We start from the raw sequence: 23,060 nt of genomic DNA, 5'->3' as shown, positions 1-23,060 counted from the left end.
ATAAAAGTTGAAACCTAGTGTAAAACTTATAGCTTGAATACTGTCTTGCTTTATTCTTTTGCACCGGTGGCACAATGGGTCATCTAGTATATATATGCATTGGTAAGTCAGGATAGAATATCTAGACAAAATAAGTACATGTTCCTGTAGAACTGAAGAATGTTTTAGGGAAATAAAGAAAGCCTTGTAATATTGGCTAATGTTACATCTGAACTAAGAACTGGACATCATATAAGTCGGCAGATCAACCGGCTTATTTGTTATTAGCAGACAGTTGCAAAATACTTACCATTCTCATGGATATAGATAGGAGGATTTCCATAAGACTGCTTCAAATGTTCAAGCACTTGCTGAGCACCACAAGATTTGCTAATATAGTATGCAGCTGGGGCATGTTCAACAACAAAACTCAATAAAAGCCCGTGCAACTGTATTATTGCAAAGGGTAGGAGGAGAGGAAGCGGATCAGGAAAACGCGTAAGATGAGCAGAGACTGATAATGATCACAACCATGGATGATGCGCCTAACATATTTGTACCAAAATACTTATGAAAAAAAAACATATAATATAAAATAATCTAGAGAAGATTATCTAAATGACAACTAAAAACATATACGTGCAGTGTAAAATAGTTGATATTGATAGTGTTCAGATTCAGAGAATGTGGCCTCCCCGGATGGTACAAACACAAGCGAAATTAAGTCAGAAACAACTGAAATAAATATAAAACGACATGGAAGTTTGCGTAACTAACAACTAATACTGAAACTACAATTGGCAGGCAGATTGAACTAAAAATCAGCATCATAACTTGAGAAATCAAAGCAGCCCATCCTCCTCCTCTAGTAGTTGTCTTAAAACATAATTTCTCAACGTTCCAGCAAGCAATCCTGCACATCATAAATATGATAGTCCCTGCAAGCAGTGGTGCGTGATTGTTAGCAAACAATCTTTAACTAAAAGTAATATGAATGCTCCTAGCTAGGTGGGAACAAACAAAGTTTATTTCCATACAGGCAGACTCAAAAATTCAACATATATTATAGTAGGGCACCTCTGATCTTACCAGTTCCAACATTGGCATTACAAATGTAGACAGAAAGTTCAACAGATAAAAAAGGAACATCAGAAGTACCAACATTTCTGGCACTGATCTAATTCATTAACAAATCCATCAGCAAAAGAAAACATTAATCTATTTGTGGTTCTGTTATATAACAATAGATTGCAGATGGGTAATGAAATCACTCGATTAATTTAAAAGCTCTAGAAGCAATAAACTTGCTGCTTCTTCGCCTGGCCCTAGTTTAGTTCTCGTCATGTATATCTCACAGGTTTTGCGGCGTTGCTTTGACAGGGCGTTTCCACATGGGAAAGAAGCCCATTAACCAATAAACTTTCTGCTTCTTCGCCTTGCCCTAGTTTAGTTCTCGTCATGTATATTTAACAGGTTTTGCGGCGTTGGTTTGACAGGGCGTTTCCACATGGGAAAGAAGCTCATTAACATTTTCACGTAGTTTTTAAGGCATCCGCCTTGGGAGGCTTAGGCGATAGAGCGCCCCCAGCGCCTTGCCGCTTTTCCCGATTTAGGTCCGCTTAGGCGGTAGAGAGCCCCTAAGCATTTTAGGATGCCTTACCGCCATAAAAAACATGCATTTTCCAACAAAAGAAACAGCTGGTATGCAATAACAAGCATGCTGCACTAGTAATGGGAAGCGAAGGACCGTGCAGCGATAAATATATATTTGAGTATGTAAGTGAACCATAAATATATGCACCAGCCCAACCTTGCAAACTCATCCACGTTTTAGTATTTTCCAAATTCATGAATAAATGGATACTGGTCTAAGCAACATATAGTTGTGACAACGTTTAACTAGCTGAGAATTGTGATGATGTTAGCTATAGGATTTACAGATTCATGTGTCAATAGCAGCTTATATTCTCCCACAACCCTAGCTATTGACCTAACAATGGTCCTATAGTTAACTGGTATTTAATTCTGCATGCTAACAACGTATACTCATTTTAGACTAAGAGGAAGCAGTGAATGCTGTTTTCGACGTTAAAAAATCACGTTTTAATGCAAAATTTTAGTTTTCCAACATTTCCATCAAAAGTTATATTCTACCCCAAAATCACTGAAAAGCCACACCAGTAGCTGGAGTTAAAAATACGAAAAGAACACTTTTGGCTTTATTTTACAAGTTAAAAAATAGGAAAAGAACAATTTTAATTCTATTGCACAGCTGCAGAAATGAGTTGAATTTCTGGTTTTGTTACTACAACACACAATTTGTTGTATAAAATCATTTTGATAATTCAAACCTTGACGTAGCAGGATTTTCCTATTCTTAGCATAAATCATTTTCCATTTTAATCCAAAAAATCACTTCAAAATTCAAATTCAGAAAGGCAGTTTGGTGAGGGTCAAAGTTAATTAGTAAATAACAACGCCACCCAGCAGGTTGTCTAAGAGGGTTCACATAAACACAAATATGTGGGATGCAAACTAATACCTAAGTTTGAAGAATGGACGAAAGAAAAGTCAGCAGAAGAATCTAGCTCATTAACAAGGCCAACAATAGCAGCAGCCAGTATGAAATACATTGGGAAAAATAAACAAGTGGGATGCAAATTAATACCTGCGAATCAGATCAGAACAAGTTTTAGAACTGACAGGGGAGAAAAGACCGCGGAAGGCGGGACCTGTGGCTGACCATGTCTGCATGCTTGCCGCAGAGGTCTTCCTCTCCTTCAATATATGTAGAAACTGAAACTGCTTTCTTTTTGATGATATCAACAACTACCAGCAAAACCATGTCAATCTTGTTAGTCAGTTCAGACATGATAAAGTGTATGAGATGTGGCTCGTCCCAGCTCACAAGAGGGAATGTGGTCACGGCATTTCGCGGAATGAGACTCTTACGGGATTTAGGATGCCATAATTCTTTAGATGTAATGTCCGCATCCTTGTGCCATTTGTGACCATATGTTGTTGTGAATGTATGACAGGTAATGGTAAAACTAGAACCGTCTCTGATCATACCAAAAAAGGCGTCATCCTTACGGGCCACATCGATGAACTTGAGCTGCTCATTGTTCCTTGGGCCAGTGACGCACAGGCTGCGGTACCTCTCGAGGGGATATTGACTTGGTAACGAATTTCTAGGGCGGTTGTCGATAGGCAGTCGGATATAGGAGATGATGTCTTCTGTCCCCCCTGCTGCTAGAGCTGGTGTGTACAAGAGGATGCCTCCATGGTGGTAATCAACCCAGCATATTGAATTTTTGAAAGTGATGGTACCATCAGTCGACCAGCCTTCCAGGTCAGAGAATTCCTCATCAGAATGGTGGATTGGCAGCTTCAGAACCTCCCAATTGCCCTCAGCGACTTCATCCTTGGATTTGGAAGATGGGAAGCCAGAGCGGAACACACATAGTTCAGCTCCCATCTTACGATGGCCTGGAAAATCAACAAACTTGGCCAGCTGCACCACCGCAAACTTATCAATGTCGGAGCCCCTGCCTCGAACTATACCAATTGTGTTGTGGTGAAACCAGCGATACACAGCTATCTCCTTGCCATGCAAAGGTAGCAATATGGGTTCTGTGCACGACGGGAGTCGTGTGAGCGCCGATCTACCCGCGGAAAAGGAGGCTCTGAAGACGAAGAAGTCCTGCTGAATAGGCCGTGTCCTCTCGAGCTTTGAGCGTGAGGTGGTACTGAGTAGGAAGAGGCGCCGGTCGGAAGTCAAGAGAAGGGTTTCCCTACTGTCCGGGTCGACCGGCTCCCGCGGACCGCGCTGCCACTGCACGTAGAGTCGGGAGACGCCAGGGGGGGCGGCGAGGAGCAAGGCGATGGTGAAGCGGTCTCCGAAAGAGGTTGAGGAGTTAGCTCTCATGGGCGCGGCCGCGTCGTCCGGGAAGGAGCCGTCGTCGTCGTTCCTGACGAAGACGAAACGCTCTAGCATCATCCACGGGATGTTTGCAGCCTCTGCGGACGAAATAGAGGAGGACGGGGGCAAGACCGGCGGCGGCGAGGGCGAAGCTTTGGAGAGATCGGGGGCAGATCGATCCATGGGCAAGGATTGGCGGCCGGCGGCGGCGGGGGCGAATTCTGGGCGTGTTGTTAGGGTTTCAGAGGTGGCGGCGTACCAGCGAAAAGGGTTTGCGATGCAGTTTGGTCTTTGAGACGGACTATATGGACACTGCGTGTGTGGGCCGACCTAACGATAAGGCCTGCTTGAAAGGTCAGCCCGCCTGGAAAGTCGGAGCCCACGCAGGCCTCCATCCAAGCAGCCTAGCGGAGGCCATGCTCTTCATCAAGCAAGAGAGGATCGTCGGGCGTCGTTCCCTCCGGCCTCATCAGTAAGTTCGGTAAGTTCCCAGCTTCGTCCTAGAACGCATGCACCCTCGTTGGTCCACGCGGCATCGCGGTTCACCTCCGGCACCACACCGGTCCAGTTCAAAGGACCCCCGGTTCCTGACCTGAAGCAGACGCCGAGGAGCGGTGACTCGCGCCCGGTCGCGACACAAAAGATGCGATAGGTCTCGGAGGAGAGCATGCCGGTGCCCCACACCCTGTTTGAGGAAATGGCAGCATCTGCCCCGACGATGGAAGACCTGGTACGTTTGCTCTCTCAGTGTCTCGCTCTACCGTGTGTCATTCGTCTTACGTTCGGTGATTCGTAGGCCTATTGGACGGGACGCAATGAGGTGTATATTGTGGTCGTGATCTACGACAGTGGCTTCGTCAGTGAAGGCGGCGTTGGGACATACATGAAGGATCAGTGGGCACAGACGCAGGATGGGGTGGACATCGATGGTGAACGGCTGTTCCCACCCAGCCCACGCAGGCAACAACCGTCTGCGTCGATGCCGATGAAGAGGCGCCAATAGGGCTTGTCCTAACCAGGGATGATGCTGGCAAGAAGAAGGGGAGAGCCACAGGACCAGCGGCTTCAACGACAACAAGGACAAATGTGTTCGATGTGTGGCTCACGACCAACCATGACTGCATAAATGGTGCCCATCAAAAGGGCAAGGTCTACTGGTCCAAGGTGGTCCAAGAGTACGAAGAGAGAAAGTGTCACAAGTCTTACGAGATGCGTAGCGAATGCACGGAAGAGTCCATCGAAAAAATATGGTACTACATCAAACAAGAGACCACCAAGTTCTACGTCGTCATCGATCATGTTGTTGCCCACCCCAAGAGCGGCACGGGCGTGATGGCACTGGTAAGTAACGGGCATCGTGATTCCATCCATCTATTGCGGCATTTAGCATATCATAAACCTAAATTTTAGCTATTAGGTAGCAAGGGCCTTGGAGAAGTTAAGGTAACACATAAGAAGGGCTTCTATATGGTCCATTATTGGAAGAAGTTGAAGGAGGCACCGAAGTGGAAGGTTGGCTATGCGTCCTACCATGAAGTTGTCAAGAATGCAACAGCCACGTTGGCGTCGACGGCGAAGACAACGATCCTGGGCAGAAAGCCCTTCCACCTTGTCCCCGAGGTTCATCTGCAAAAACAAGTTAGACGTCTCTAATTTGGTTTGCATATTTTACGTGGTTTAGGGTTTTCGAGTAAGATCTAATCTACCTACGAACATGAATCACAACGGTGATTCATGTTAAAGACAACAAGAGCATCAACACCCACAAAACCATTGTGTTCTACTCGTGCAACCATCTATGCATAGACACGGCTCTGATACCACTGTAAGGATACGTTGCATAGAAAACAAAAAAAAATTCCTACCGCGAGAACGCAATCCAAGCCAAGATGCAATCTAGAAGACGGGAGCAACGAGGGGATGATCAAGACTAACCCTTGAAGATTTCCAAAGCCTATAAGAGTAGGCTCTTATTGCTGTGGTAGACGATCACTTGCCGCTTGCAAAAGCGCGTAGAAGATCTTGATCACGGTGCCACGATCGGGCAGCACCTCCGTACTCGGTCACACGTTCGGTGTTGATGAAGACGACGTCCTTCTCCCCGTTCCAGCGGGCAGCGGAAGTAGTAGCTCCTCCTTGAATCCGGCAGCACGACGGCGTGGTGGCGGTGGTGATGGAGAACTCCGGCGGAGCTTCGCTAAGCGTTGCGGGAGAGGTGGAGGAGAGGGGGCGGCTAGGGTTTGGGAGAGGGGGTGGCCGGCCACTATGGGGTGCGGCCTCCTTGAGGGCTTGTGGTGGTCAGCCCCCTCTCCTATGCCCCTCATTATATAGGTGGAAGCCCCAAGAGTTGTAGTCCAAGTCTTCGAATAAGACCCCAACACCAAAACTTCCCAAAGGTGGGAAACTTACTCAAGGAGGGAGTCCTACCCAAGGTGGGACTCCCACCTTTTCCTTAGGTGGGGTGGCCGGCCACCATGGGTGGAATCCACCTGGGATTCCTTCCCCTTAGGGCTGGCCGGCCATGCTAGTGGAGTTCCTCCGGGACTCCACCTTCCATAGTGTTAATCTTCCGGACTTTTCTAGACCCTTCTAGAACCTGCCATAAATGCACCGGATCATTTCCAAACTTGGAATATGACTTCCTATATATGAATCTTATTCTCCGGACCATTCCGGAACTCCTCGTGATGTCCGGGATCTCATCCGGGACTTAGAACAAAACTTCGAACTCCATTCCATATTCAAGTTCTACCATTTCAACATCAAACCTTAAGTGTGTCACCCTACGGTTCGTGAACTATGTAGACATGGTTGAGACTTCTCTCTGACCAATAACCAATAGCGGGATCTGGAGATCCATAATGGCTCCACATATTCAACGATGACTTAGTGATCGAATGAACCATTCACATACGATACCAATTCCCTTTGTCACACGATATTTTACTTGTCCGAGGTTTGATCATCGGTATCTCTCTATACCTTGTTCAACCTCGTCTCCTGACAAGTACTCTTTACTCGTACCGTGGTATGTGGTCTCTTATGAACTTATTCATATGCTTGCAAGATATTAGACGACATTCCACCGAGAGGGCCCAGAGTATATCTATCCGTCATCGGGATGGACAAATCCCACTGTTGATCCATATGCCTCAACTCATACTTTTCGGATACTTAATCCCACCTTTACAACCACCCATTTACGCAGTGGCGTTTGATGTAATCAAAGTACCTTTCCGGTATAAGTGATTTACATGATCTCATGGTCATAAGGACTAGGTAACTATGTATCGAAAGTTTATAGCAAATAACTTAATGACGTGATCTTATGCTACGCTTAATTGGGTGTGTCCATTACATCATTCAACAATGATATAACCTTGTTATTAATAACATCCAATGTTCATGATTATGAAACTAATCATCCATTAATCAACAAGCTAGTTAAGAGGCATACTAGGGACTCTTTGTTGTTTACATATCACACATGTATCAATGTTTCGATTAATACAATTATAGCATGATATATAAACATTTATCATAAACATAAAGATATATAATAACCACTTTTATTATTGCCTCTTGGGCATATCTCCTTCAGTCTCCCACTTGCACTAGAGTCAATAATCTAGTTTACATTTGTAAAGATATAACACCTTGGCCTTCCGGTGCTTTATCATGTTTTGCTCACGGGAGAGGTTTTAGTCAACGGATCTGACATGCTCAGAACCGTATGTATTTTGTAATTCATTTGCGTCTCAACGTATCAGTCATTTTCCAAATGAGTCGGCATTAAATATGTTTGGTCTTCTGGTGGAACCTTAATTCCGCGGTCTGAAATATGTCACTAATATTGTCACACACAATATAGCTTCAAAGTTCTGACTCTGTCGGAACTACACCAAGTTCTCAAAGAACATTTTGACTTAACATCTTTTGTCATTGTCAAAACAATGACATACTCTGCCTTCTTTTGTAGAATCCGTCACAATATTTAGAACTCTTCTAAATCTAGCATAGACAACTTCTAGCTCATTGTGCTACCTTTTAAAATAACACTTAGTCTAATTTGAGATTGAAATTTTATTTTCATATGTGACAAAACCAATATCGGTGTAACACCTTACAGCGATTTGTTTGTCATTTCTCCATACAAAATTATATATATATATACTTGATTCTTCTTAAGTACTCAAGAATATTCTTACTGTTTTTCAATGATCATCACATGAATCATTCTGGTACATGCTCATAACACTTTTAGAGCATAGGACATCTGATTGTGTACATATTATTCGTGATCTATAATCACTCATGTGTTTTTACTCATTGAGTGTCAGATACACTCAAGTCTTGTTAAACCTTCACATGACAAGAACATTTTCTTAATATTTCTATATTGAACTACTTCAATATCCCTTCTATGTACTTTGACTTAAAACTTATTATGTGTTTCAATCTATCTTCATAGATCTTGACACTAAATATGTTTCAGTCCATATCCTTTCATTGAAGTTAATTTTCAATGAAACCTTTTAATCAAGTATATAATTACATCAGTTATAACCAACTATATGTCATCTACATAAAGTATTATAAATATGTCTCAGCGCTCCCACTTAATTTCTTGCAAATGCAAGCCTCTTCATTGTTTCTGATGAAATCAAAAACTCTTTGACTATTTCATCTGGTGAAGATTCCAACTCCATGATACTCACTTCATCCAATTGAAGTTTGTATACCTATTTAGTATTCCACGGACTAGCAAAATAATTGGTTGTATCTTGTATACACCTTTAATACACACGTCTGATAAGTAATGTATTTTGCCATCCTACTAGCATATCTCATAAAAGAAATATGTAGTGATTACTAGAATAATCCACATAGACTATAAGCATTGCTACGGAAGATCTAATCTTATCGTAGTCAACTCTTTGAACTTTGTCGTAAACAACTTTTCGACAAGTCAAGCTTCATCAATTTTTATAGATCCATTTACTTTCAAAAAGTATTCATCTATCTTGGATTTCATGGCGTATAGCCATTTTAACGGAGTCAGGGCCCATCATAACTTCTTTGTTTGTAGTTGGTTTATCATTGTTCAAAAACAATCCTTTGTCCACAAATCATTTATTTGATCACAAAGTAAACCATACCTACAAGGTTCAATATGTACTTCGATCTCCATGGCTAAAACACTTTGTAGTCATGGGAGCCATGATCGTCGTGGCCGCTTCCGGAACCAATTCCGATGCTGCGCTACTCTGATCATTATGCTCAGGTTCATAAACTTTATCAAGTTCTATTGTCCTCCCACTCAAAAACTTCGCTAGAAACAATTTCTTGGAAATAAGAAACATTGACAAACACTTTTGTCTTTGTCTCCATAGTGGGAAGAATTCCCAATCAACAAAGACATTCATCCGATTTTGGTTGTAAACTTATTTACTTATGCTATGCATACCAAAATTTAAGAAAGGACTATTAGGGTTCATACCCATGCCATAACTCGTATGGTGTCATTTCTACGGATCATGATGATGCTCTATTCAGTGTAAAAGCGGTAGTCTCTAAAGCATAATCCACAAAAATATAATGGCTTTATTTTATCTCATCATTGACCCAACAAGGTTTGGATACATCTCTTGGATACTTCATCATCACTATGATACTCCAAGAAACGTGAGTTGTAGAACAATTTCATAACTCTCTTAGATGCTCGCTAAAACTCGTAATTCAAATGTTTCAACCATGATCCAATCATAGATATTTGACTTTTCTATTACGATGATTTCCACTTCATGCTGAAATTTATTTGAATCCATTCAAATGTTTCAAACTTCTTCCTTATTGAATATATCCACATATATATACTCAATTCATTGTTGAAAGTTTTCATGAAGTAGAAGAATCTCCCGCACACAACTATGTCCAGTGAACCACATACATCATCATGTATTTTTCCACTAAGTTAGTTGCCCGTTTAACTTTTGGCCTATGAACGGTATTTTAATCATTCTCTTTAGAAAAGATTCGCAAGCGCCAAATGATTCAAAAATCAAATGACTCCAAAAATCCATTTGCATGGAGTTCCTTCATGCGTTCCTTTCTAACATGACCTAAATGGCGGTTCCACAAATAAGTGGAATTCAAATCATTTGCCTTATGGCATTTTAGCGTCAGTATTATGTATGTGTGTTTCACCATTAAGATTTATAATAACTTATCCATCGTACATGGAGTAATGTCATAATTTGAACAACTCATTGTTTTCATTTGACCAGAGCAAAATAACAATTATTAAGTTCTTTATTATAAATTCTAAGGGCTAGATAGAATGCTAACGACGAACATAATAACACTTTATTTTGTTCTAGTCGTGCATTCCTATCATATTCCTTGTCAGTCACTTAGGCCATTGTATTCTTGTATTGCGTTGTTTTGTATGACACTTCATACCAACCAATATAGTACTAATACCCAAGAATTTCATTGTGTGACCTAACTAGGAATACAACCATAACATGTATATCATTTATATACACCTGAGCTAGACATTCTAGTCTTTCTTTTCTTTCTGCCAATAATCTTTTGTAGTTTCTCTTTTAGCTTTCCTCATTATTCAGAAAAACACATCAACTTCAATAACTTCTCTGTTTGTTGGTCAAATACCAATAACCTTGAGGTTCTTACTTTGAAGTTGATCATCATATGACAAGTGTTCCGGATTTCATTATTAGTAACCTTGTAATATGATGAACAATTTCACTCATAATTTGATCCATTGTATCATGATGACTTTCTGAGACCATGTCTGTACATGCTAGGCTCATAAAGTTTTAACCTTGGTATTCGCATGTGCAAATCTGGCTTGTACCCGTTGTATGCACACGTAGAATCTATAACACCCGATCATCACGTGATGCTTCGAAACGACGAGTCTTAGCAACGGTGCATACTAAGGATGATAACTTCATGGATATGCGAATATTATTAGTGCCCGAATAGTTGGAGGATTGTAACGCCTTGCGTCTTCAACCTTCGTACATTCCCATAAAACTTATGAGTTTATGTAGTCTCACTAGATTATATTCTATCATCTTGCAATAAGGTCTTAGATATCACATATATCTCATACCTTGATTATTTCTGAAAACTAAATTTTCAGCTCCTTAATTTTCAAACAGATTTGAACGGAGACAAGATAACTTTAGGTACTAATTGAAAACATAGCTCTTTGAATCAACAATGTGAGGTTTACTAAAAGTTTGCAATAGGACTTAACCAATTCTTGATTCTTTAACAATACGGTACCAATCCGTAAAGTTTCTTGTCAGATTTTAACAGTATTTCTATCTCAATTACAAGACTAGCGCATGGTAGAAAAAACGGATGCCAATACTACAAAATTATTTCAAAATACTACTCAGACTATGTTTATGATAATTAGTTCATGTTTTAATCTAATTACTAATGAACTCCCACTTAATACAACATCCCTCATAGTTGTTAAGTGGTACACGATCCACATCCACTACACCAAAACCGATCATCACGTGAGATGATGTAGCTTCAATGGTGAACATCAACATGTTGATCATATCATCCATATGACTCGTGTTCAACCTTTCGGTTTCCGTTGTCCCGAGGCCATGTCTGTACATGCTAGGCTCGTCAAGCAAACCCAAGTATTCCGTGTGTGCAATATGGCTTACACGCGTTGTATGTGAACGTTGAGTCTATCACATCCGATCATCACGAGATGCTTCGAAACGACGAACTGTACAACGGTGCATACGAGGGGAGAACACTTTATTATCTTGATATTAATGTGAGGGATCATCTTATAATGCTACCGTCGCGTTCTAAGCAAAATAAGATGCATAAAGGATTAACATCACATGCAATCCATATGTGATATGATATGGCCCTTTAGTCTTTGCGCCTTCGATCTACATCTTCAAAGCACGGACATGATCTCCATCATCAACGGGCATGATCTCCATCATCGTCGGCGTAGCGTCAAGGTTCATGGCGCCGTCTTCATGGTTGTTCACCTCATGTAGCAACTATTACAACTATTTTGAAATACTACTCAACATGAAATTTAAAGACAACCATAAGGCTCCTGCCGGTTGCCACAATACAATAAAGATCATCTCATACATATTCATCATCATATTATGGCCATATCACATCACCAAACCCTGCAAAAACAAGTTAGATGTCTCTAATTTGGTTTGCATATTTTACGTGGTTTAGGGTTTTCGAGTAAGATCTAATCTACCTACGAACATGAACCACAACGGTGATACTAGTGTTGTCAATAGAAGAGTAAATTGAATCTTCACTATAGTAGGAGAGACAGACACCCGCAAAGCCTCTTATGCAATACAAGTTGCATGTCGAACGAGGAACAAGTCTCATGAACGCGGTCATGTAAAGTTAGTCCGAGCCGCTTCATCCCACTATGCCACAAAGATGCAAAGTACTCAAACTAAAGACAACAAGAGCATCAACACCCACAAAACCATTGTGTTCTACTCGTGCAACCATCTATGCATAGACACGGCTCTGATACCACTGTAAGGATACGTTGCATAGAAAACAAAAAATTTCCTACCGCGAGAACGCAATCCAAGCCAAGATGCAATCTAGAAGACGGGAGCAACGAGGGGATGATCAAGACTAACCCTTGAAGATTTCCAAAGCCTATAAGAGTATGCTCTTATTGCTGCGGTAGACGATCACTTGCCGCTTGCAAAAGCGCGTAGAAGATCTTGATCACGGTGCCACGATCGGGCAGCACCTCCGTACTCGGTCACACGTTCGGTGTTGATGAAGATGACGTCCTTCTCCCCGTTCCAGCGGGCAGCAGAAGTAGTAGCTCCTCCTTGAATCCGGCAGCACGACGGCGTGGTGGCGGTGGTGATGGAGAACTCCGGCGGAGCTTCGCTAAGCGTTGCGGGAGAGGTGGAGGAGAGGGGGAGGCTAGGGTTTGGGAGAGGGGGTGGCCGGCCACTATGGGGTGCGGCCTCCTTGAGGGCTTGTGGTGGTCAGCCCCCTCTCCTATGCCCCTCATTATATAGGTGGAAGCCCCAAGAGTTGTAGTCCAAGTCTTCAAATAAGACCCCAACACCAAAACTTCCCAAAGGTGGGAAACCTACTCAAGGAGGGAGTCCTACCCAAGGTGGGACTCCCACCTTTTCCTTAGGTGGGGTGGCCGACCACCATGGGTGGAATCCACCTGGGATTCCTTCCCCTTAGGGCTGGCCGGCCATGCTAGTGGAGTTCCTCCGGGACTCCACCTTCCATAGTGCTATTCTTCCGGACTTTTCTAGAACCTTCTAGAACCTGCCATAAATGCACCGGATCATTTCCAAAATTGGAATATGACTTCCTATATATGAATCTTATTCTCCGGACCATTCCGGAACTCCTCGTGATGTCCGGGATCTCATCCGGGACTTAGAACAAAACTTCGAACTCCATTCCATATTCAAGTTCTACCATTTCAACATCAAACCTTAAGTGTGTCACCCTACGGTTCGTGAACTATGTAGACATGGTTGAGACTTCTCTCTGACCAATAACCAATAGCGGGATCTGGAGATCCATAATGGCTCCCACATATTCAACGATGACTTAGTGATCAAATGAACCATTCACATACGATACCAATTCCCTTTGTCACACGATATTTTACTTGTCCGAGGTTTGATCATCGGTATCTCTCTATACCTTGTTCAACCTCGTCTCCTGACAAGTACTCTTTACTCATACCGTGGTATGTGGTCTCTTATGAACTTATTCATATGCTTGCAAGACATTAGACGACATTCCACCGAGAGGGCCCAGAGTATATCTATCCGTCATCGGGATGGACAAATCCCACTGTTGATCCATATGCCTCAACTCATACTTTCCGGATACTTAATCCCACCTTTATAACCACCCATTTACGCAGTGGCGTTTGATGTAATCAAAGTACCTTTCCGGTATAAGTGATTTACATGATCTCATGGTCATAAGGACTAGGTAACTATGTATCGAAAGTTTATAGCAAATAACTTAATGACGTGATCTTATGCTACGCTTAATTGGGTGTGTCCATTACATCATTCAACAATGATATAACCTTGTTATTAATAACATCCAATGTTCATGATTATGAAACTAATCATCCATTAATCAACAAGCTAGTTAAGAGGCATACTAGGGACTCTTTGTTGTTTACATATCACACATGTATCAATGTTTCGGTTAATACAATTATAGCATGATATATAAACATTTATCATAAACATAAAGATATATAATAACCACTTTTATTATTGCCTCTTGGGCATATCTCCTTCAGTCATTGAGGTCCAAAGGATGGACGTTGATGGGGATATGCCCTAAGTGGGTGTGTCGCCAGTCCCACTCGCCATGAAGACAAAGGCCCAAGAAGGCTGCCAGTCGCCCAAGCGACTGGGTGACTGGGCCCTGTGGCGACCGGGTGATTGGGCCCTGAAGCGACTGGGCCGCAATCCCTAGAGGAAGATCTGTGCATCTGGAGAAGGAGATTACTTGCGAGAGGGATGGCAAATCCCGGATTAGTAGCAACCGATACGATTCGGAGCTATCCTCATGTAAGCCTAGATCGGGGGTGCTTATATAAACCCCCGAGCTAAACCCTAGAAGACATCATCTGAGATCCAATCTCCCCCTTGTAGCTCTTGGCGTAGCCGCCGACTGAGCCCCCCCATTGTAATTCTCCACTGAGTAATAGATCTAGCAGGACGTGGGCCTTTTACTCTCCGGAGGGGCTGAACCTGGGTAAAACCTTGTGTCTTATGCACCTCTTTTCGTAGATGGCTGAGTTCCCTTGCTCCCGTATCAACGAAGTGCTGCCCCCGTAGCACCTGCCGTGGTCATATTCACGACAAATCTTTTGGTCAAATCCTAGGTTTGACAAAGATTTAAACAAGTTTAAAATATGAAAATGAAAAGGTAAGCATGGATCCTTATTAGTCACTCTAAAATAAAGCTTTTGGGAGGTTTTTGAAATTTCCATGTTTGAAACCCAAAACCACTTCTCTTCATGCTTGACTTCATAAGACAGAGTTTAGGGGTTAGGGGGTAGATACATGATTTGTCTAGTTTGAATATGTCTATACCTTTTTTATCAACTTTAATGCTAACTATATGACATAAGAAGACTATGTGCTTTTGTTTTTCATTTTTCTTTTTTTTGAATTTTATGCCCATATATTTGAATCTTGGTCCAATCCTAGGTTTGACCATGATTTAAACAAGTTTAAAACTTGAAAATGAAATTATAAGCCTGGATCCTTCTTAGTCACTCTAAAATGAAGCTTTTGGGAGGTTCTTGAAATTTCCATGTTTAAAACCCAAGACCACTTCTCTTCATGATTGACTTCATAAGATAGTGTTTAGGGTTAGGGGTAGATATATTGATGACCCACAAGTATAGGGGATCGCAACAGTCTTCGAGGGAAGTAAAACCCAATTTATTGATTCGACACAAGGGGAGACAAAGAACACTTGGAAGCCTTAACAACGGAGTTGTCAATTCAGTTGCACCTGGAAACAGACTTGCTCGCAAGGGTTTATCAGTAGTAACAGGTTTATAGCAGTAGCAGTAGTGAAATAACAGCAGCAGAGTAACAGAGACAGCAGTAGTGATTTTAGTAAACAACAGGATTAAAATACTGTAGGCACGGGGACGGATGACGGGCGTTGCATGGATGAGAGAAACTCATGTAACAATCATAGCAGGGCATTTGCAGATAATAATAAAACGGTGTCCAAGTACAAAGCAATCAATAGGCATGTGTTCCATATATAGTCGTGCGTGCTCGCAATGAGAAACTTGCACAACATCTTTTGTCCTACCAGCCGGTGGCAGCCGGGCCTCAAGGGAAACTACTGGATATTAAGGTACTCCTTTTAATAGAGTACCGGAGCAAAGCATTAACACTCCGTGAACACATGTGATCCTCACATCGCTACCATTCCCTCCGGTTGTCCCGATTTCTGTCACTTCGGGGCCATCGGTTCCGGACAGCGACATGTGTATACAACTTATAGGTAAGACCATAAACAATGATTATCTTGATGAAACAATAACATGTTCAGATCTGAGATCATGGCACTCGGGCCCTAGTGACAAGCATTAAGCATAACAAGTTGCAACAATATCATCAAAGTACCAACTACGGACACTAGGCACTATGCCCTAACAATCTTATGCTATTACATGACCAATCTCATCCAATCCCTACCATCCCCTTCGGCCTACAGTGGGGGAATTACTCACACATGGATGGGGGAAACATGGCTGGTTGATGTAGAGGCGTTGGCGGTGATGGCGGCGATGATCTCCTCCAATTCCCCGTCCAGGCGGAGTGCCAGAACGGAGACTTCTGGCTCCCGCGACGGAGTTTCGCGATGTGGCGGCGTTCTGGAGGGTTTCTGGCGACTTCGACTTCTCCCCGTGCGTTTTTAGGTCGAGGCCGATAAATAGTCTGAAGGAGGGCGTCGGAGGCCGGCCGAGGGGGCCACACCACAGGGCCACGCGGGCCCCCCCTGGGCCGCGCCGCCCTATGGTGTGGGGCCCTCGAGCCTCCACTTCAATTGCCCTTCTGGCTCCGTTAGTTTCCTGGGAAAATAGGGCCTTCTACATAAATTCCGAGGTTTTTCCCGAAAGTTGGATTTCTGCACAAAAACGAGACACCAGAGCAGTTCTGCTAAAAACAGCGTTAGTCCGTGTTAGTTGCATCCAAAACACACAAATTAGAGGCAAAACAATAGCAAAAGTGTTCGGGAAAGTAGATACGTTTTGGACGTATCAACTCCCCCCAAGCTTAGCTTATTGCTTGTCCTCAAGCAATTCAGTTAACAACTGAGCGATAAAAGAACTTTCACGAACACATTTGCTCATATGATGTATATATTCTCATGCTATGGCTAATACTCGAGCAGTTCATAATGAGATACATGCAAATAAGATCATCTAACAGCTATGTCAATCATGGAGAGGTACCAACAATTAATAAGAAGCATCATGAATCATGTGTATAAGCAAGATTGCAATGTTCATAAGAGAGTATGATAAAGTGGTATCTCGCTGGCCTGTATTTGGTTGGCAAAACATAAATGCCCGGGCACCTCTGGAGTTCATAGAAAGACTAGAAGTAGTGATTGTCAAAAGATAAATGCATCAAAGTTGTACCACAATCAATCATATTTTGAGACAAGCATATTGTACTAAGAATGACAGTTGTGCTCTCAAGATAGTGCTCAAAGAAATAATGGAGACACAACATAAAAGTAAAAGATTGACCCTTCACAGAGGGAAGCAGGGATTAACATGCGCTAGAGCTTTTCATTTTTATAAAGACAGGAGTAAAATTATTTTGAGAGGTGTTTGTTGTTGTCAACGAATGGTAATGGGTACACTAACTACCTCGCCAACCGGACTTTCAAGAGCGGCTCCCATGAATTATTGCATATTTATTTGGCACTCCTTCCAACCTTTCTTTCACAAACCATGGCTAACCGAATCCTCGGGTGCACAGCCAACAATCTCATACCATGAAGGAGTGCCTTTTTTATTTTGGTTTTATTATGATGATGACACTCCCCCCAACCTTTGCTTACACAAGCCATGGCTAACCGAATCCTTCGGGTGCCGTCCAACAATCACAAACCATGGAGGAGTGTCTAATTAAGTTAATTAATTCGGGACTGGGAATCCCATTGCCAGCTCTTTTTGCAAAATTATTGGATAAGCGGATGTGCCACTAGTCCATATGAGAGTCCGTCAAAAGTAAATGACAAGGTTGAAAGCTAAACACCACATACTTCCTCATGAGCTATGAAACATAAACACAAATTGAGAAGCATTTTGAAGGTTTTAAAGGTAGCGCATGAGAATTTACTTGGAATGGTTTGAAATGCCATGCATAGGTATTTATGGTGGACACTCTGGAATAACTTGGTTTTCATGTGTTTGGAAGTACGAGCAGCGTTCCCGCTCAGTACAAGTGAAGGCTAGCAATAGACTAGGGAGCGACAAATCAAGAGAGCAAGAATCGTCATAATCATGCTTGCGGCAAAATAAATTAACGGAGGCATAAAAGTGATACAAGAACTCTGAAGCAATATAAATCATCGAGGCTTAATTGACTTTTTGTTCAGTCATATGCATGCGTGAGCATGTGCCAAGTCGATATAAATGAACTATTCAGAGGAGGATACCACAATGCCATACTTACTTATGAATAAAACAATGCAAACAAACATACATGACATGCTACTCATATTAATAAATTGGAGCTAAACATGAGAGATCATGAACTACTAGACTTTCTCAAATAACATATACCTCACACGAACCAACTAAGCATGCTCACATGGATGAGTATATGTGCAAAAATGAAAGCAAATAGAGTTCATACCAGCCTCTCACCACAATCAGATTGTCGTAGATCGTCATTATTGCCTTTTCACTTGTGTAGCTTGGATAATATGAAATGAAAACCACGCTCCAGCCACCGAAGACCATTGAATTCATAAAGAACTTTACAAACCAGAGAAGAACAGCAAATATTTTTGGTGTTTTCAAATTGCAAATAAGAACAAGAGGAAACAAACAAACAAAGCAAAATCTTTTTGGGTTTTCTTATAGCAAACTAGCAATAGCAAATAAAGTGAAACAAATGCAAGAAACTAAAGCAAACAAATGGTGAAGAGAAATAACAGAAATATTTTTGGTCTTTTTGTGTTTTGGGAAGGAAACAAAGCGAAATCAAGAAATAGCAAACTGAAAGAAACACAGAAAAGCGAGATGGCAGGAATCTGCCAAAACCTGACAGCAGTACAGAAATCGATTTTAACAAAAATCTTACGTTGCTCAGATCGAAAAGTGTTCAACTAATGAAAGTTAGATAACAACCTGGGGAACCTGCACAAAAATTTGCAGCTCAAAATGACGTTCTGGCTATTTTTGACAATTTTTACGGTAACGTTCCAGAATCTGTTTTCAGGCAGCACTTCCCCAAATATCATCTTCCTCTCATTAGAAAACCACTCAATCGAACAAAACAAGTATGTACAAGTATCCAGCAACCATAATATGCAAAGAATGAGTGATGCCGGTATACCTCCCCCCAAGCTTAGGCTTTTGGCCTAAGTGGAGTTCAACCCCAACGAGGGTCGTTGTTCCTCGCCGGTGGGTAGTCCATGGAGTAGTCATAGTAAAGCTCCTGTGCAGAAGAAAAGCGTGGAGGCTCCGCATATCCACCATGTTGATGTGAGGAACTCGCTGCATCGGATGATGAGTCGAGGTGCTCCTCGACCTCTATGTCGTCTCTTGCATGATGGCCTCCTCTCTCTATGTGTGCATCCAGTGCACCTTCTGTAACCGACCAATCTCCCCTGGAATCAAGGTTAGACAGAACAGGCGCAGGCAATCTTACTAATTTCTCAGTTTTCTTAGTTATTCTCCAAACTTTCTTATAAAATATCATCCTATAATACAGGTTACCCAAGCTGGAGGAATCTGAAACAAATTCATGTTTAATCATAGAGGCTATGTCAAGTTTTTCTATGGGGAACAGAATATCAAAATGATGAGGTTCTACATTATGAAAAGCTAGTAAACGGGAGGCGATGAGACCTCCACAAATTCCACCTTTCTCACGGTTAGTGGCAAGTCTATAAGCTATTAATGCCCCCAAATTATAAGACCTACTACTTTGCAGTGCCGCAGCTAGAAAAGCCAAATCCGGGATAGAAAGCTTACCACCAATCTTTTTAGCAAGAACGCATTTGGTAATAAAATAGGCAAAGTAGCGGATAGCCGGGAGTTGAATACTTGTGATTTTACCACTTTCACCTGAGAAACTCCTTCCATCGCAAATCATCTTGTAGAGATCCGAGAGTTCTTGCGGCGATCCCTTTATCTTCTCACATGATCCCCATTGCGGTACTCTAATTGCTGCACAGAAAGCACTAAATGGCAAGTTGACAGCTTTATTGTAAATTTTATACTGGACCGTGGGGTTAGATCGCGACCAATTGAACTTGAAGTCCTGCACAAAAGACATAGTTAATTTCACATATTGTCTTGGCTCTCCTTCAACAAAGTCACTCAGCCCTGCACGAGAAATTAGAGTTTGAACATCTTCAAGTATCCCCGCGCTTCTCATGAAATCCGCGCACGGGTAGTAAGAGGGGTAAACTCCCTCTTCACGATTGACTATCATAACTTGTTGGACTTCCAATTCTTGCTGGTTCAAGTGATATCTATTCCACTCCATTTTCTGAAATTTCAACAACCAATATAGAAATTTGATTTGGTGACATATAATTGAGGGAAACTACCATAGGTACTTGCTAGAGTACTAATCATGCATCAAAACTAGTTTCTACCACTTAGAACAAGCATGCAAGCTCACTAAACATGTTACCTACAGCAGCAAAATATTCAAGATATACTCAACCAAACGAAATTCTACTTGGATGGGTGGAGGAGTCACATACCGAAGAGCAAATGTGCCAAATTTCAGACAGAAATCTGGGCTGAGCAAAGAGATCGAAAAATCCGGAGCTCTGGAGCAAAAACGCGAGTGAGAGGAACTTGGTACGAGTTTTTTCGGGAGAGAGACTGTTCTGGGCGAAAGAGATGACAAAGTGGGGCAGAGGGGGGCCCACACCACATGGTGGCGCGGCCACCTCCTTGGCCGCGCCGGCCTGTGGTCTGGCGCCCTCTGGTGCCCCACAGGTCATCCTCTGGTGTTCCCAGGTGCCTCGTCGAAAAATAGGACCAACGGTATAATTTTTGTGAATTTTTGAAAACTTTGAAAAACGCACATTTCTGGGTATTGAGATTATTCATACGCGCCAGGAAAAATTTCGAAATCTTCAAATAACTAAAGAACTTTGCAAATTAAAAGTGCTACAGCAACTAGAGCAAGTGGAGGAAGAAAGATATGTTGTTTACCTCCTCTATGCATATAAAAAGTATCCGTTAACAAGGTTGATCAAGTCTTGTCACCAAATAAATTTTACATAGCATAAGAAGAAATAAACCTCAAATCAATCATGTTACCTTGAATTGTATTGATATGGATCCAATCACGAGAATTTGATATTCTTCCTTAGGCTCATATATAGGACAATCAATAGTTCCCACTTTGATAGTTCTCACATTAGAAATAGTATTAACTCCACACGCTTTCTCAATCTTCTTAGGAAAATAAACGGTATGCTCCCTATCATCAACATTGAAAGTAACCTTTCCTTTATTGCAATCAATAACAGCCCCTGCGGTGTTAAGAAAAGGTCTCCCAAGAATAATAGACATATTATCATCTTCAGGCATTTCCAACACAACAAAATCAGTTAATATTAAGCAGTTAGTAGTAACTTGAACAGGAACATTCTCACATATACCAACAGGAATAGCAGTAGATTTATCAGCCATTTGCAAAGATATATCAGTAGGTATCAACTTATCTAAGTAAAGTCTCTTATAAAGAGAAAAAGGCATAACACTAACACCGGCTCCCAAGTCACATAGAGCAGTTTTAACATAATTATTCTTAATAGAACAAGGAATAGTAGGTATACAGGTCGCCCAACTTCTTCGAACTTTGCCATTGAAAGAGTAATTAGCAAGCATAGTGGAAATTTCCTCATTGGGGATTTTCCTTTTGTTAGTAACAATATCTTTCATATACTTCGAATAAGGTGGCAATTTAATAGCATCAGTCAAAGGGATTTGCAAGAATAAAGGTTTCATCCAATCGCAAAATTTATTATAGTGTTCTTCTTCCTTTGATTTTAATTTCTTAGCAGGAAAAGGCATTTGCTTTTGCACCCAAGGTTCTCTTTCATTACCATGTTTCTCAGCAATAAAATCTTCTTTAGTGTACTTTTTATTTTTAGCATGCTTTTCAGGTTCTTCTTCAACCTCTTCTTTATCAGGAGTATCATTCTTATCATTATCATTATCATTATCATGTTCATTACCACTTTCAGTTTCAGCATCAGAAATAGAAATACTATTAGGATCATTAACAGGTTCAGAGGATTCTACAACATTTTTATGTTTCTTCTTCTTTTTCTTCCTAGAATGAGCACTAGGTTCAATGCGTTGAGAATCTTGTTCAAATCTTTTGGGATGCCCTTCAGGATATAGAGGATCCTGGGTAGAGACACCACCTCTAGTTGTTACTTCATAAGCATGTTTCTCTTTAGAATTATTCCCTAACAAGTCATTTTGCACTTTAGTGAGTTGATCAATTTGAGTTTGAATCATTTGAAAATGTTTAACAAGCATCTTAACATCATTGGAGGTTCTCTCCACAATATCATGCAATTCACTAATAGCTTGAGAATTTTCCATTAAATTATTCTCTACTCTCATATTAAAATTTTCTTGCTTAACAATATAATTATCAAACTCATCTAAGCATTGTGCAGGAGGTTTCGAATACGGAATATCTTCCCTAGTAAAGCGTTGAAGGGAGTTTACCTCAATCATGGATGAAGGGGGAATTATCTCACATATATCTTCAATAGGAGGTAGATTCTTCACATCTTCAGATTTAATACCTTTCTCTTTGAGAGACTTCTTGGCTTCCCTCATATCTTCATCATTCAATTTAATTAAACCCCGCTTCTTCAATATTGGAGTTGGAGTCGGTTCAGGCGTAGTCCAATCATCATGATTCCGGCTTATTTTAGCCAATAATTCTTCAACGTCGTCTGGAGTTCTTTTCCTGAAAACACAACCAGCACAACTATCCAGGTATGCCCTAGACTCAATGGTTAGTCCGCTATAAAATATATCAAGTAAATCATGCTTTTCCAAATCATGCTCAGGTCGAGCTCTAATAAGAGAGCAGAATCTCGACCAAGCCTCAGGCAATTTCTCTTCATCTCCCTGATTAAAATTATAAATTCTCTGCAAAGCAATATGTTGAGCACTAGCAGGAAAGTATTTGTGGAAGAAAACATCAAGCAATTCTTTCGGACTTTTAATAGAATTAGGTGGCAAATTATTATACCAAGTTTTAGCGTCATCCTTTAATGAGAATGGAAATATTTTAGCAACAAAGTAAGTACGCATCTTAACATC

The 23,060-nt window shown here is 41.5% G+C and overlaps 1 protein-coding gene across 1 annotated transcript; it reads right to left on the bottom strand.

The window, feature by feature from the left end:
- Nucleotides 1-619: 619 nt before the first annotated feature.
- LOC127342321 (uncharacterized) lies at nucleotides 620-4,189 on the bottom strand. Its single transcript, XM_051368254.2, has 2 exons — nucleotides 2,648-4,189; nucleotides 620-917 (listed from the first exon to the last, which is right to left on the bottom strand). Exon 1 carries the CDS (start codon nucleotides 4,082-4,084, stop codon nucleotides 2,672-2,674), a length of 1,413 nt encoding a protein of 470 aa, XP_051224214.1. The 5' UTR covers nucleotides 4,085-4,189; the 3' UTR covers nucleotides 620-917; nucleotides 2,648-2,671.
- Between the last annotated feature and the right edge of the window lie 18,871 nt (nucleotides 4,190-23,060).

The sequence above is a fragment of the Lolium perenne genome, chromosome 3 (genome assembly GCF_019359855.2).
Source record: "Lolium perenne isolate Kyuss_39 chromosome 3, Kyuss_2.0, whole genome shotgun sequence".
Taxonomy (NCBI): domain Eukaryota; kingdom Viridiplantae; phylum Streptophyta; class Magnoliopsida; order Poales; family Poaceae; genus Lolium; species Lolium perenne.
The sequence above is the reverse complement of the archived record's forward strand: the minus strand, read 5'-3'. Positions and strand labels throughout refer to the sequence as shown.

What these genes read in the sequence shown, in the direction of transcription:
- LOC127342321 (XM_051368254.2), bottom strand. Translation starts at nt 4,084, where the DNA reads ATGGATCGATCTGCCCCCGATCTCTCCAAAGCTTCGCCCTCGCCGCCG.